At 37.3% G+C, this 16,343-nt stretch overlaps 2 protein-coding genes across 4 annotated transcripts; both read right to left on the reverse strand.

Annotated features, from left to right (window-relative positions):
• Positions 1–579: 579 nt before the first annotated feature.
• On the reverse strand, positions 580–6,224 carry taf12 (TAF12 RNA polymerase II, TATA box binding protein (TBP)-associated factor). The gene is made up of 6 exons (XM_060869964.1): positions 6,052–6,224; positions 3,214–3,419; positions 2,634–2,711; positions 1,987–2,101; positions 980–1,068; positions 580–892 (listed from the first exon to the last, which is right to left on the reverse strand). The coding sequence occupies exons 2-6, from the start codon at positions 3,382–3,384 to the stop codon at positions 857–859; spliced, it is 489 nt and encodes a 162-aa protein (XP_060725947.1). The 5' UTR covers positions 3,385–3,419; positions 6,052–6,224; the 3' UTR covers positions 580–856.
• Positions 6,225–7,183: 959 nt separating this feature from the next.
• On the reverse strand, positions 7,184–16,216 carry ctps1b (CTP synthase 1b). Of its 3 annotated transcripts, none has more exons than XM_060869966.1 (18): positions 16,059–16,216; positions 14,169–14,348; positions 13,929–14,099; positions 12,990–13,090; positions 12,791–12,907; positions 12,181–12,264; positions 11,906–11,986; positions 11,615–11,766; positions 11,373–11,505; positions 11,147–11,235; positions 10,473–10,567; positions 9,595–9,657; positions 9,471–9,514; positions 9,168–9,264; positions 8,999–9,054; positions 8,514–8,610; positions 8,292–8,436; positions 7,184–8,072 (listed from the first exon to the last, which is right to left on the reverse strand). In XM_060869966.1, exons 2-18 carry the CDS (start codon positions 14,332–14,334, stop codon positions 7,964–7,966), a joined length of 1,800 nt encoding a protein of 599 aa, XP_060725949.1. In that variant the 5' UTR covers positions 14,335–14,348; positions 16,059–16,216; the 3' UTR covers positions 7,184–7,963. The 3 variants fall into 3 exon arrangements, with proteins under 3 accessions (XP_060725949.1, XP_060725948.1, XP_060725951.1); XM_060869965.1 differs by lacking the exon at positions 16,059–16,216 and adding an exon at positions 15,764–15,944; XM_060869968.1 differs by lacking the exons at positions 7,184–8,072; positions 8,292–8,436; positions 16,059–16,216 and adding an exon at positions 15,764–15,957 and having other exon boundaries at positions 8,563–8,702.
• Between the last annotated feature and the right edge of the window lie 127 nt (positions 16,217–16,343).

Raw genomic sequence — 16,343 nt, forward strand, 5'->3', positions numbered from 1 at the left:
TAGCCGAGTTAGCTAGAACAAAATAGCAATTTGGGATGGAATTTAAATTGCTATGCAACCAACATGTTAAAGGTTAATTGAGTATCAGTGTTTACTGTAGAAGCAAATAATAGCACCTTAATTTGACAGACACTGAGTGAGCCATTAAACGGGCAGATAAGCCATCGCAAAACAATCAAGTCAAAGGCATTGCAAATAAAAAATACATAAAGCAAGTTTGACAAAAGTTAACTGTGCACAATTCTTCTTATTAAGCCACAAACTTATATTTCCTTTCTAAGTAATGTCCAAATCATCTCTGACTCAAATGCTTGACGTCCTTTTGTGCACATTTACGTTGTGAATCAAACTCAGTGTGCCCAGAAGTTTATTCTATACAACTACAGGTTGTAATCAACTGTTTGTTTAAAAAAAAATGCTCTAATTTGCCCAAGAGATAATGATGTTCTCCAGAAATAAGAATCATAAAAAGGTGTAATGATTAATATGCAGCGAGATCTGCTTTCTACACAATGTCATGACAGATGTTTAAAAATATGTAAATATATGAATGGCCACAGTGAGCTGATCCAATCATCATGTTTTTTTGTGCTGCGTTTGAGATCTATTAAAGATTTTAGGCTCATAACAGTATAGTTTATTTTAATCATTCCAAGAACAGAACACAGATGACATTTTAAATGAATAGTTTGGGCAAGTGTTTCTGACATTGTAAAGGTAAAATATTGACGGCACATCCATCAGTCTGCTTTTCCCCAAAAACAAAACAAAACACAAAAAAAACAATAAAAAAAAAAATTCCTCTCATTTGACAAAACCCATAGAGCAAAAGAAAAGTCAGTCGTCTGTATTCTTCCTATTTTTTGGTCGTCTTACGGATCAGTGCCATTCTCTGAAAGAACAAAAAGACATGAAGTAAAATTACAACCGCTGATGTTTGTGTGTTCAGGATGTATGATGTGAAAGCATGAAGACGGACCTGTTTGTGTGCTTCTGTAGTGCACGCCTTTTTGTACGGTCGGATTTCATCAGAGCCGAAGCCTGGGATCCACATGTTCCACTGACGCTCTGTGGAGTCACAGCACAGATGCAGTGCTTAAACAGTGTAAACAATACATCACAATCACAGCTGTGGTGGAGCACATTTTGTGTTAACCTTCAGTTAAGGGCACAATGTTAGAACCAACCGCAATCTAACAGCTGTTAAAGCTTCGCATATCTGATATAAAAATCAGTCAGGACACTGTAGGATTTGTGAAACCTTTTTACCTCTCATCAGATAATTCTACAGACTTTTTTATGGGTGAAGAAAACTTCTAATTTTTAGATGTTATAAAGAGGTATCTTAGAAATTCACCAGAGATCACTGATTACTTTGAAGATATACACGTTTCTGTGGAAAAATGGTTTTCCTGTTTGTTTTCTTTAATATTTACCTTTCTATGAATATTCTGCTCATAGTAGTCTATAGTAAAACAGAAATAATTATAAGGAACTATAAATTATTATAGCACTGAGTGTCATATGAGCCATTAGACTCCACTGTGCAATGTGTGACAGAATCCCAAATGCTTCTTTCATTACTATGGCTGTGAGTTTACTTCTCATACTGTTACTTCTGGCTTCAGTCACACATTGGTGGCTCATTGTCAGTGTTGTCCATATGGTAGAAAAGCACTCGAAGCAAATCTGACAAAAGCACATTGATAAAAGCTGTCTGACACAACAGATGCTGAACTTGAGTGAAATCCTAGTTTTCCTAAAAAGTTTCACTGCAGGCAGAAACATTAGCCAATAAAAAGTTTTTGACCCCATAGTATTAACAGCCCGTTATTTGCATTCATTTTTTTTTTTTTTGCATTTATTTTATCTTTAACAATGTTGTGGAATGCTGAGACATCATTTGCACAGATAATGTCCTATGTCACAAAGAGTGTGTCATCGGTCACAGAAAAAAAGCCATGACGGGGAAAAAAAAAAACTCACCAAGGTGCAACTGCACATCCTTTACTTCTAGAGTGTTAGACTTGCGGTGACGGGCGAGCTGACAGGCTGCTGTCACGACACTCTCTATAAAATCATCAGCAACTTGCAGCAACATCTGAGAGAAAGGACAAAGGGAGAGGGTCGCGTCCCAAATCGTGTGGACAAACGTGATGACATTCTGCTGAGTACTGATTCGAGCACCTTCAGCAAAATACAGTTGTGACTAAGGTATAATCTGGATACTTGACAAGAAGCAGTGTACAATATATTATTTAAAGGCACTTTAAGTGTGCTTGGTAAGTACAAAGTATTCTTTATTTTAAGTACTTAGCATTTCTACGTTTAATTACATGAGAATAAACTAGAATAAACTAAAATAAACCATGTATAAATAAACCATCTCCATGTACACAGGACTCTCTATTCAGAAATTAAGGAAATAAGTGATAAAAAAAAGAACTCTTATTTTCTATAGATTTCCCTACTTTTCTTACCTGTGCAGTTAAATGATATTGTTATCGGAATCCTGTTCTTCTTTTATTTGATTGGATCCAACTTTTATTACACAAAAAGTCTTTGTATGATGTGTGTACTGTGTATGATAGTGTATGTGATCAATAAAATGAGAATTTGAGATCTGGAAGTACCTCCTCGACATCTTCATCGAGTTGCTCATTGGGGTCAATTTCCCGCACCAGGTCCTGTAACTTCTTCTTACTGAGCACCTGGAAAGCACAGTGCAGTTAGAGATCTGGATCAGGACTCAGACTGGGATGAGACGAGAACAAAGCTTCTTTTTTTTATTGCCTAACCATTTCTTCAAAAACTGATGTGAAGCTAAAGAGACTAAATAAAAAGGTTCACACATGTTTACTGTTTATATATCTGTTAATTGGATTGTCATTCATACAGAATGGCACAGATGTCAACACATGGTGTTTCAGTAGATGCAGTCATGCAGTGATTAATTGTGGTCCATAGTGTAGTGTGGGCACTAATAAACTGAACAACACACGAGTGACTAAACAGACATCATGTAGCCTCCACCTAAAGAGAAGTAGGAGACTTTTATGAAGGCAGAAGACACAGTGAAAACATCAGCAGCTCTCTTCAGGTGCACCTGCCATGACATTTCAAGACAATGAAATCTAATAGTGTCAAGAACAACTGGAAGTGCGACATTGCAGAACTGTCTTTGTGGCTTTTTGGGGGTGTGGAAAGCCTCACCTGACTTCCTTCAGGACTCACTCTCCCAGCAGGCCCAGGGGTTCCCAGGCCTTTCCCCGGAACTGCAGTGCTATTGGCCATGCTGGTGGCGAGGGGCGGAGTTGGTGAGCTCTCAGTTTTCACGACACTGTACAGGTTGGATCGGCCAGGCTGCTGTTGATATTGATTCATGCTATGATCTGAAAAGGCTATCAGCCAGGAGCCACCTGTAAGGCAGTGTTCAGCTGATTATAAACAAATACTATAGTGACATAAATAAGTAGAAATTATACTATGCCAAGGAAATAGAAAAAAAAAAGATGGATTTAAAGACACAAATGCTTAAATGACGATTTCTTTATTCTGTTTCTATACTTCTGTAAAGCTGCTTTGAGTCAATGTGAATTGTTAAAAGCAATATTCAAAAAAACTTTTTTTTAAACAATACACGATGCAGTATGTAGCTATTCATTTCTTAACAACCATGTCGAAGATGCATCCCATGGTCATGGAGATGATGTGACTGTTTTATGAGGGGCAAATTATTAGCCTGCATCAAGCAAAGAAATATAACTAAGGCAAGTGCTGAAATCATTTGCATCAATGCATTATTAAAATCTTTAGGGATATCGATGAAGTGTCAACTTCACAGAATACATTTTTAAAAAGTCTTGAATTATTGTAATCATATATGTTTACACTTTAAGAGGAAATAAAAAGAGGGGGTACACAACTATGCTTAACAATGTAAATACAAACTTTCTAGAAGGACTTCACACAGTTAGTTTCAATTTGCGAGGTCATAATTACGTCTTTAAATGATTTCAAGTCACTTTGGTCAGAGCAAGATGAAGGTGATCCTTCAATTTAGATGTTTTTATAATTTTTTTGTTTTATACTAGATGTTCTCGAATTTTGTATATTATATTAATATTTCTATTATTCTTCATAATAACCCTTTGTTCTATGTTTATGTTCTGTAAAGCTGCTTTAAGACAATTTCAATTGTAAAAAGCGCTATACAAATAAACTTGAATGGAATTGAATGTCACTGACTAATTCTGGGTCTCAGCTAGAGTACCTTTGTGTCAAAAGCTTATGTTCAAAATCCTTTTAATTTTTGATTTTAATGAAAGATCAATTCTGGCCTCCCTTTTCAAATATACAATCTGCTCATTTCCATGATGACCATCTGGTAACTAGTAATCACAGCACACTCATGTTCGGTGACACATCGGTCACAAGTGCTCACAACTCATGCAAATGGCGAAAGACAGCAGCTGACTTTGTTGTCATTTCTTAAAGTAAACAAAAAGTGATGGGGCAGAACACGATTCTAAAAAAGGCACCGATGCTTTAACAAAAAGGAGCCATTTCTGAAACTTAGTGGACTGCTTGTCACGCAAATCAACCCTGTGCCATGTGGGCATTCTTCTAAAGACATCAAACTGACACAGAGGAGTGGAGCAAACTGCACAGGAGGAGACTGCAGAGGACATCACTGGGTCTTTTAACACTGATCTTGAGTTGTAATACTCGTGTTATGTTGCTTAAAGACTGCGCACACTGTACATTGTTCATCTCTCACTTAGTGTTCTGGTACTATATGTTTTAAAATTACACCCTGGAAGGGGTGTAAATATAAAGTCGACAGGATGAGTATAATAGGCCTGTTGAGCAGTAAATCTTAGGCTTTAAATAGAACTGTATAGTTCTATTCTACTGAATAGTCTCAGAAGCTGTCCAGCTTTACAGCTGTGGTACAGTAAGTGACCAAGTGTGAACACTTGTCTATTACACCAAAGTTTATCAACACCCTTGCCGTAGAGAACCGTCCTAAATGTGTTCAGTTGGGTTGAGGTCAGGGCTCAGTGCAAGCTTCTTGAGTTCTTCTGCATCACCCTTGAAAAACCAAAACCACATGTTCATGAACCTCACTTTGTTTACAGGAGGTCAGTCATGCTGGACCAGGTTTGGGCCTCTGTATAGATGTGCACTTCCAGTTCTGTCAAAAGTCTGGAGAAGGCCTTCATATGGATGGGTATGACAGTCAGGGGTATTTATAAGTTGTTGTTTTGGTTGTTGTTGTTTTTTCACTTCAAAAGGTAGAATGTTTGAATAACGTTGTTAATAAATATTTAAACACTTATTAAAAATGACTTCAACAGTTAAAATTAATATCAACAGTTTAAGCCTCACCGGATGTTTAGCGCGCACGGCATCATGGGAATGAGGGTTATTGCAGCCACGAACAGATAGAAGTGTTTTGATTAAGCAGTTTCTAACACTAGCAGCCATTGTTTGATATAATGACTAACTTCACATTACCAAACGTAACAAAGAACACCGTATCAACAACGTCTATCAGTTTTAATATCTCCTCAGTTAACATTTACACAATTAACACACAAACAGCCGTAAAACCGCTAGTTTACTGTTTATCAAGTGCTATAGCTAGTTAGCTTCCACTTCAAAATATATATAAAAAGTAACCAGAAATACTAAAAATCATAACATCCGAATTCCACTAGCAGATATAGTCACTGCGCAAATATGAAGCAACTTTAGACAGTAATTTTCCGACCTTATATAAAGCTAGACATCTAGCAAAACAGTCCAGACAGCTAGCTATTGTATTAGGCAATATTCTGACTAGCAACATTTCTCTAACCTTTCTGTCTACAGCTAATAGATGCTATTATATATCTTTAATGTTCTACATCGTCTTCATATTTACGTTAGCCTACATTTAAGGCTGTGTGTTAGCCTACTTTGTACAAAGCTAACTACACAACAGCTAACGGCTAACGCAAAGGTTCTACACAGCGTTCGATGCTTTATATCTTATAAACACTTTACCTTATATTAAATGCGTGGTATTATTTCTCCATCTTCTTTGGGGTGGGGAAAGTGTACTATTAAATGGTTAAGAATAAAGTCTAGCAAATGCAGAGCACCTTCATTATCCGTACAGCTAATCAAGACGATATTAAATACAGTGAAAATTCTGACCACCGGAAATGTGATATTACAACATAAAAGTCTCTGGACGAGGAATGAATTGAAAAAGTTCTATCATAGAAAATACATATTGTTATAACATATAATATACACTGCTGTCATTATAATTGACTTTTTATTTTAGGAGTATTTTTGCTTATTTATTATGGGTTTAATTTTGACAAAAAACATACTATCATTAGTAACTGGCGTAGTCAGTGGCGGTTCTAGGATTTTTCTGTAACAGGGGCCATTAAGGGGCCATATGTTACATTCAGGGGCCAAGTACAGGGTACATTCAAGCACACAAAATAATTTATTCAGTACGGTGAAAATACATTTCGGCAGTCATTCCTTTTTCAAACGCTCGAGTGCCGCCAATTGCTTGGGAGTGAAATTGCATCTGTGATCGTTGTGAAAAATTCTCCGGTTGCTCTTCTCATCGACGATTGATGGAACGGGGGCCAATCAGATTTCAGCAGGGGCCAGGTCCCCTGTGGCCCCGCCTCTAGAACCGCCCCTGGGTGTAGTCAAGATGTTTATATTCTGGATACTGGTACATGATCTTTGTATTATTATTTTTTTTACTTACACCTTTATTACGTCCACTTCCTAAAACAGTGTTTGCCCTAGTTTAATCTTTTGATTCTGTGAATAATTTCACCTGGAAACTGAATTTATGTCAATGATCTGATACTATATAAGTCTGTACTGTGCTCACCTTAATACTCTGTGTACATACTGAGCTTTAACACATGTAGTTTGGCTTTCTTTACCTTTCTATCCTTTATATTATAGTGAATTACAGTATAATTATCCCCACCACTGTGTGTCTGTTTGCTCTCATGTTTCATATCTTATCAGACATTTTTCTTCTAATAAGGATCAAAATCTGCATCTGCATTTCTGTACAACTGCTTTGTGTCAATGCCTATTGCAATGAGCTCTCTACAAATAAAAAATAGAATTAAATTAAACAGGAGGCAGTACATAGTCTGCATTTCATAGCTTTATCACAGCAACAACCAGTAAATCAGAATAAGAATCAGGTTTATTAGCCATAAATGGCCTGTTTAGAGAACACCAAAAGAACAAAATGAGCAACGTGGTTAATAAGCTTTAAAATCCGTAAATAGTTTAGTGACCAACAGAATACCTGCTACGTTTCCTTACATTTTTAAAATACCCCTGAGTTTACATATTAATAAAAGATAATAACCTCTAAAGTCTAAGTATCAGATTTTAAAAGATCTGATTTCACAGACACTAAAGTTCCTACAAGCTTCTACGCTTTTCACTGCTACCTCATACAGATATATTTGTAGGTATTGTGCTTGATATTAGGCAGACATTTTCATTCGTATAAAGACTAGTCCTTTAAAAGTGAGCACAGAACCATAAAAAATAAAGGGCTAAACAGTGTGCTAAGGAGTGATATAGTATTAAGCTTTAAAATAAGGCTTAGAGCACCAATTCCATTTTACTATGGCATAATAAAACCTTTGTATTGTTTATGTAAAAATGCAACATATATTATTCATCTCTGACAGCTCATGGTACCTTTCTACATGTACAAAACATGTTTAGACAAATATGTATTCAGACCCCAAAATGGTCATTTAAATGTTTATATTTAAATAACATTTTTTTTCATTATTCATTAATACATTTTGTTTTGTGCTATAGTGAGGGCTTAAAATATTAAACCTCTAAAAGGAAACAGTCTCTTCTCTTCAGGTGAAAATAAATGTAAGAAGTGTTCAGTTTTCTTTTATATCCACCGTGTGTGAACAGATCCCTTCTTTGAGGTTGAAGGGAATTTAAGTTCAGAAAGGTCCAAGTCTGGAGAACTACTGCCACTGTGGTCACTGTACGTATCTCTGAGACAAGAGAGATCAAATAAAATTCTCAGAAAATTGTTCAAACAGCAACACATTCTGTACATTAGAAATGTTTCTTTCTTCATTATACCAAACTCACTGCTAAAAGCAAACATTTAATGGATGTTTTCACCTTTATGGGAGTTGAGTATAACACACAAGATGTTCTCAACAGGTGGCTGAATGAATGAAAAATATGATATCAGTGGTTGGATTTACCGTGGTGAAAGTCTACATCCTTTGAGCAGGTAGCTCGGTAGTTTTCCTGCAGCTGCTAAAAGCAGGCCAAAGTAGGGAGGTGAAGGCTTAATGGGGCGAGAGGTGAACTCCGGATGGAACTGCACTCCCACAAAGTAAGCATGATCTGCCAAGACAAAAGAGGAAGCTGTATTTCAAAGTGGTATCTTTCAGAAGAGATTAAATATTGAACCTTCAACCAACCTTCCATTTCAATGATTTCCATTCGTTCACCCTCCTGGTCCTGACCCACAAAGTGAAGGCCTTTTTCCTCCAAGTGGTGCTTTAGCTCTGGATTCACCTGATAGGAAATGTGCCAGAGAACAAATGTAGTAAAAGTGACAGATTGATAAGCTGCTTCACTGTTCAGGGAATGGCAAAATGTCTTCATGCCTAAAAGAACAGAACAAATTATGTATATTTTTTCAGACCGTCTTTAAGAACTTTTGACAAAAGGAGAACATTTTGAATTAATTATCAAGACTGGATCAGGAAGATGGACTGCTATGGACTTTAACGGCAAACGCCGCACAGACATCACTCACAACACTGCTGCAAAACTGGGAGCCAAAGAAACAGCAATCTTGTACAGGATGTTTTGTAACTAAACTTACAATTTGCGATCAAGTGTTAATTTCCCCAATATACAAGTCAACTTTCTTTACCCCTGTATTTATGAAAATACATACCTCAAAACGATGTCTGTGTCGTTCATCAACATATTCTGCATCTCCATACAATTTTCCTAAATTGTCAAAAGACATTAGTCAACTGCATCAGTGAATATCGCATCAGTCATCGTAATATCTAAAGCAGAGCATTTAAACAGTTCATTATAAAACATAATGAGTAACCTACTGAGAATACTTGAGGTGCTTTTGAAGATGGTTCGCCTTTTCCCCAACCTCATCGTACCACCCATTTGTCCTGGATTATGTTCTGGCATTTCAATCACCTACATGAAGATGTGACAGTTTCTTTAAAGATACATGGTCAGTATCTGTATTAACTGCACTCAGTATTTTAGGGCTAGTATTGTAATACCACAGCATTGTATAACTACACATTTACAGGTTTGTTTTTATTTTACTGTATTCTTTATAGAAATGTGAACATGATCAATAAAAATACTGAACAAAATGTGTTAAAAGGGTTGCTTACGACAGGATACTTAGTGTCAGGATCGAATTCGGTGGAGTTAGCATCTGTATTAGAAAAGAAACCGTGTGAATATGAGATCTGACAAAAATACAGTAAAACTGGTGTTATCTCTAGTGCAATTTACCTTTCCAGCCAAGCACATTACGAGCAAATTCACACACAGCGAGCTGCATGCCCAGACAAACACCTGCAAAGCACATATTAAAGCCATTGTACATGGTGGTATGTTCTTTATGCATAGATTAGAATAAACAAATTTTTTTAAATGGGCACAGTGACTTAGTGTTTGGCACGTTTGCCTTTCACCTCCAGGGGGCTCAAGTTGGCATTTTCTCCCTGTGACTCCTCTGTATAGGTGAGTGCGTGTGCGATTGTGTGCTGTGGGTTTGCCGAGTCCCCTGAGGTGGGCACTAGGCTCCCCTCTGTAAGATCAGTGGTAGTAAAAATGGCTGCATGGGTAATGTTACTTGATCTGATATAAACAGATATCTGATCTATACATAACAAAATAAAGAGAGTTTGGATCTTCACTAAGAACCATATCATTCTTGCCACACATACCAGTCTAATTATACCTACTGGAAAGTATTGTCTCGTGATGTGAGCAAGTGATGACATACTTACTCTACAACAGAGCACACCGCTCTCTAGTGGACGAACAACACGATCGATAATTCAGTATACAAGCACTGGGGAAGTCGTGGCCTAATGGTTAGAGAGACTGACTCGTAACCCTAAGGTTGTGGGTTCAAGTCTCAGCCCGGCCACAACTGAGGTGCCCTTGAGCAGGGCACCGAGCCCCCAACTGCTCCCCGCAGCATAAATGGCTGCTCACTGCTCCGGGTGTGTGTTCACAGTGTGTGTGTGCGTTCACTGCTGTGTACTTTGGATGGGTTAAACACAGAGAACAAATTCTGAGTATGGGTCACCATACTTAGCCGTATGTCACGTCACTTGGAATAAATAACTGAATTAAAGCAATCTAAACTCCTGTCTTTTTACCTAAGAAGGGCTTTTTCCGTTTTCTTGCCCAGTTAATAGCATGAATCTTTCCCTCAGTGCCTCGTACGCCAAAGCCTCCTGGTACCAAAACACCACTAGAAGAGCAAACAAACAATCAAAAGAGCAATGATAGAATCTGCCAGTCTATAATTAGACCAGTTAATTGCATAGAAGCACAAAATTAAAGATATCATTTTTCAAGTGCAAGCAACTTTTTTATGCTTTACAAGCAGTGGCATGTGAATACTGTTGCTGTACTAAACAGAAAACAACAGTAAAAGCTATGAAAAGTGCAATGGCAAAGAATCAATCTACGAAATAGCATTTACAGTACAGAAAGCACTTTCCCCAATCACTCTGAATTCTAACTTGATATTTAACTTAATTATAAGTTTCTATCTTCTACTAAAAGGGTGTCAGGGTGTACAGGTTTTCAGTCCAGTCATGATGGAGATACACCGGAGTTCATCTGTTTAATTAGTTATTAATTACATTTTTGCCTTCAATAGACTATCAAATCTAGCTTCTGTTGCTTTCTGTTGGTAGTGAAAACCTGCCCTTTCTGGATAAATTTGGATGCCGCTGTGCCACAGCTAGACTTGTACCTCGAACCATTAATCTTATACAGTGACAGCAGTGTGTTATAGCCTTGTGTTAGGTGACACTGGGCTCACTCAGCACTGCACAGCTTCTGCCAGGCCTCGTGATATTTCACTGGGTCTTCCTGCTCTGTGTTTCGCTCCAAATCGGTAGAGTCTATGAACTGAAATAGACAGACAGACAGACATACAGATCTACTCAGACACACTTGAGTAAACTAGATAAAATGAAATTTCCTTAAGAGCATTGATGAGCATAAATGACTCATAAATGAAGCCATCAATAAAGAAAATGCCTTACTTTCAACTCAAGCTTGTAGTTGATGGCAAGGGCAGAATGCTCAAGTGCTTTAATCACTGATGCGTAGGAATCTGAAAATTTGGTGTATTTTCCAACTAAAGCTATCGATGTGCTTTCCAAAAGTCTGTCAGTTCTGTTAAAAACATAAGAATCCAACAGCACACAGCAATTTTGTTTAAAAATGTCCAGAAGTATTTTTGTAGCTTTGGAGACTAAAATGAAGGAGAAACAGAAAGCCTGACCTATCTGACATTTCTTTCCACTTGGTGAGCATCCTGTGGGGTTTACACACAATGGGCAAGTCCAGCCGTCTGCAAAAAAAATCCATTACTCCCTGATCCTCCATGAGCAGTGGAACTCTATAGACCAAAGACACGTCATGTATGCAGATGACCTGAAAATAAAATAAGGTAGAGGATAAAGATTAGGGGTGTTTATCGCTTTCTGTAAGGATTTGAGTCAAATATAGAGAAAGTGATCCAAGCCAAGCAAAATTTCTCCATTGTAGTTCACAGTTGGTCACATGTAAATACCTGCTCTGGCTCTACATGACAAAACATGGAGATCTTCTCTTTCACTGCCGTGTCCAGAGGAGTAGAACAACGACAAACGATCTAAAAAAAAAAAAAAAGAAAAAAAAAAAAAAGAAAAAGAAAAGAATATTAGAAAAGTAGAGAGTTAATAATCCCAGACTGGACAGTGGCAAAAATGTAGCGCTGGTTTCATCATATAAAGCAACCGCTTGCATATTAATAAATGCAAATGTTGAGTTTGTTCATAGAAAATGAAGAGAGGGAATTTGCCTGACCAGGTCAGGTGACAGGCCCAGACCACGGAGCTCTCGCACGCTGTTTTGAGTAGGTTTAGTCTTCTGCTCTCCTGTAGTACTTGGCTGTGAAATGACAAAACTATAATTATTATTATTATTATTATTATTATTATTATTATTATTATTATTATTAATATTACTAAAACCATTTACAGCATTCAGCAGACGCCTTTATCCAGAGCAATGTACAAAAGTGTTTTTAAGTCTCTATTGATGAATACATTAACACTGGTTCACTAGGTTACAAACTTAAAATACTAATCAACCTAAAACTCTGTTTAGGGTTGTTTTTTTTAACAAGCAGGGAAAAGGTGCTAGTTTAAGTCAGAGGTAGGTCTTCATCCATCTTTTGAAGATAGCCAGTGACTCAGCTGTTCGGACATCTACTGAAAGTTCATTCCACCACCTCGGTGCCAGAACAGAAGAGAGTCTGTTGTATACAGACAATATCTTGCTGTATACCTCCCTCTTACCCAGAGAGATACTGGGACAGCATCACTTTCATTCAAACAGCAGTGAGCAAGACACCGGGAGTGTAAACCGTGACAGGTAAATACATGCTGTATGTGTGATAAAGCCTGTCTCCTACCTGAGGAACAAGACTGACGTGAATGTTGCAGAAGTTCTCACGTTTCACTTTAAACTGGAACTGCCTGAAGGCTTCTATGAACGGCATGCTTTCAATGTCTCCCACGGTGCCTCCTAACTGTGACATGTAAACAAATATCTGTTGAAGGTAAACAGCATTCGGGTAGCCTGGCAGCACCATGAATTTATTCAGCACAGACCTCTATGACACAGACTTGTGGCTCGACCCCATCATCATCCACTGAAACTTTGGCTTGGTGCATCACCCGTTCCTGAATGGCATCGGTGATGTGTGGTACCACTGGGAGAAACAGAACAGATCAAATCACTCCAGTCCACCAGCACATTTCCAGAAAAAATGTTTACTTTTAATTTCTCGTGCATGCCATTGCATGTGATCTGCATTAACCTCTCTGTCTTAACTCGGGCACTAACATCTCACACCCTTTTAATCTAAATCTTTCGATTGTTCAATTATAATTTTACATTTATTTGAATATTGCTGAAAGCTACACTGCACTTTGGCTTAATCGCGAGCAATATTATTGATAATGTGTAACGCTCAGTAAGTTTTCCTGCAGGATTGACAGCTTTGCATGTTCCAGTTTGTTGGGAGCACGCACTCTGCGTAGACCTTTGTCTTATTCATTTCAAGAGAGAAGCTACTCCGACTGTTTACAGCTGTAATAAAGTAAGTGATAACAGGAACTCAATTGTCTCAGTCATTCCAATACATTAAATGCAACTGCAAACATTTCAAATGCACAATATTATGTTCAGAAATACCGAAAAGTGTTATTGTTGCCAAGTGTTTGGAGTAAAACTCTAAGACATAAGGGAATAAAACGTTTTAGGAGGTGCTGCTATTGAAAAACAATCAGCTGCATGATGGTAAAAGCAATAAAGCCATGCCCTGTCATGTTTTATTTGTTCCCTAACTACTTATGTACTGTAGAAATCAACTTCAGCACAGAAACTCACTGAGCATGATGTTCTTCAAATTTAAAGGCAAGAAAAAAAAACTAGCTTGGCTTAAATGAAACATGGAATTATTCCATGCTGTCAGTTCACATGTTCCATCAATGTCTCAACACTGGAAAGACAAACAGAACACCATGTTATCTCTTCATGAGACGCACCTTGCACAGTTTTGCCAAGATAATCTCCTCTCCTCTCTTTTGTTATAACAGACTGATAAATCTGCCCGGTAGTCAGGTTGTTGTCTTTGGTTAGCCGGATATCCAGAAAGCGTTCGTAGTTTCCCAAATCCAGATCGACTTCACCACCGTCATCCAGCACAAACACTTCACCTGAAATATATCATGGTTTGTGTGTTAGACGCTGGATGCAGCAAACAAAGTGTTTGCATGTAAACTCACCGTGTTCATAGGGAGAGAAGGTGCCTGCATCGATATTAATGTAAGGATCGATTTTGATGGCAGTGACACGGAGACCGCAAGATTTGAGGATTGTTCCCACACTGCTGGCAATAATACCTTTACCAATTCCGGATATAACACCACCAGTGACCAAGATGTACTTCATGTTTGAGACAAAACCTGGGCATAAAGAAAGTTTTCACATGACTTCTACAGCTTTTCTGTATAATGATACAGTGGTGCAAAGAAACATTGGTGCAATCCAACATCCATCCATTTTCTGTTACACACATCCTATAAAGGGTTGTAGAGGGACTGTCTATCCCATGGGTCTCAGGGCACAAGGCAAGGGGACATCTTGGACACAATTATACACATGCATGCACACACACAATCACACACCACATTCACTGCAGATAAATTAAAGATTCTAGTCAGCTTCCAAAACATGTTTTGATGCTTGGGGGGGAAACCAGAGTATGTGGAGGAAACCCCTGAAGTATGGGGAGAACATGCAAACACTACACACAGAGCAGAGGCAGGAATCAAACCCCAAGCCTGGAGATGCAAAGCAAACATGTTTTATTACTGTACCAGAAGCAATTCTCACTCATATTATGGCTGTTTTGTTTATAAGCGCTCAGGTTTTTGTAGATTGTAGCAAGCAGGTAATCGGGTTCTAACAAATCCTAGGAAGCATTGATCGAACCTATAAACATGTGGCTTATAAAGTAGGGTGTGTGCTTTTATTTATTTACAGTGGTGGAAATCACAACACTATCAAAGTTAATTTCCTTATTATCAGTCTTTTATAGTTATTAGACTTCATTTCGTTATTTGACTAGCTGACTGAACTGAACATGTTTAATCCAACTTTAATAACAAAGAAAATTAGGACTATAAATCATTTAAAAGCAGGTCTAACGTGCTCGGTCAGTGGATAGTACAGAAATAATGAATTCAACATACTATTGAATAAATATATAAATGTTTAGAAAATGAAAGTGCACTGAGGATATCATGGATTTTAACTTCATTCACACAGCAAAAAGGATGAGAATATGTGCTATAAAAAATGTAAATTAGATAAAACTAGATTGCGTTCTCTCTTGTTCTCCATACAACATACAACGTTCTTCTTACAACTATGTTTTGATCTAACAGAGCAAACTTGGGTGAATTGACTGGTATTTAAAAATCGAACATTAAACGTTTGTGATTTATCAGGAAAACATTAGTCACTCATCACCACTGTTTTGTCACACTCTTAATTCCTAAACCATCTAATTAAGGTTTATTTCCTAACCACCTATTTCTACTCACTTATTCATCTGTTTTTTTTTTTTTTTTTGTTCTTCATAGAAACAACAGAAATAGGTAAAAAAATATATATATATAAATAAATAAATAAATAAAATAATCGGAAAGATGACTTCTTTCTTTAAAAATAAATAAATAAATAAATAAATAAATAAATAAATGGCTTTCATGATTCTAATCATATTGTGACAAAACTGTTTTATTGTATTCTATTCTTTTTTTAAATAAATAAAATATATTCTATTGTGATAGAAATTCTATTCTACTGAGATTACCTTCAAATCCTCCTTGTTCGTGTATCACAAAACTAACACACAAAGTCAATCTATAACACGCCATAGCACAACATAAGGTTATAACACGACGCACAAAAGATATTTCTATTTATATCTTCTACTGATCTATTGATCAATATCTTTACGCACGAGCACACAGTTTAAACTCCTTTATGTCTCCAGCAGCAGCTTGAAAATGAAACTCCATATGATCCTCCTTTGATTGCGTAATACTGCAGCACTAATAGACTGCAATTTCTCTTGCAGAATACCTCAGGCTTTGTTATTAACTTACCTTACGCTTGAGCAAATATATATATATATATATATATATATATATATATTATAAAATATGTGCAAAGTTCCCGTGCGCCTCGTCTCGTGCGCCACTTCGCCAGCACACCATTATCACTCACTACTGCAAGGTGATACAGGGCCAACAGCACGTGCGCTGTAATCTGAGGAAAGCCATAAATGCGTGCGCAAATTTATATGTAGAGTGTTAGACCGTTCACGCCAGTTAATGCCTAGTCACAGTGTTTAAGGATCAGCGGTCTAAGTGAACTTCCGGTCCAGACTT

This window comes from Tachysurus vachellii, chromosome 5, assembly GCF_030014155.1.
Source record: "Tachysurus vachellii isolate PV-2020 chromosome 5, HZAU_Pvac_v1, whole genome shotgun sequence".
Lineage (NCBI taxonomy): Eukaryota > Metazoa > Chordata > Actinopteri > Siluriformes > Bagridae > Tachysurus > Tachysurus vachellii.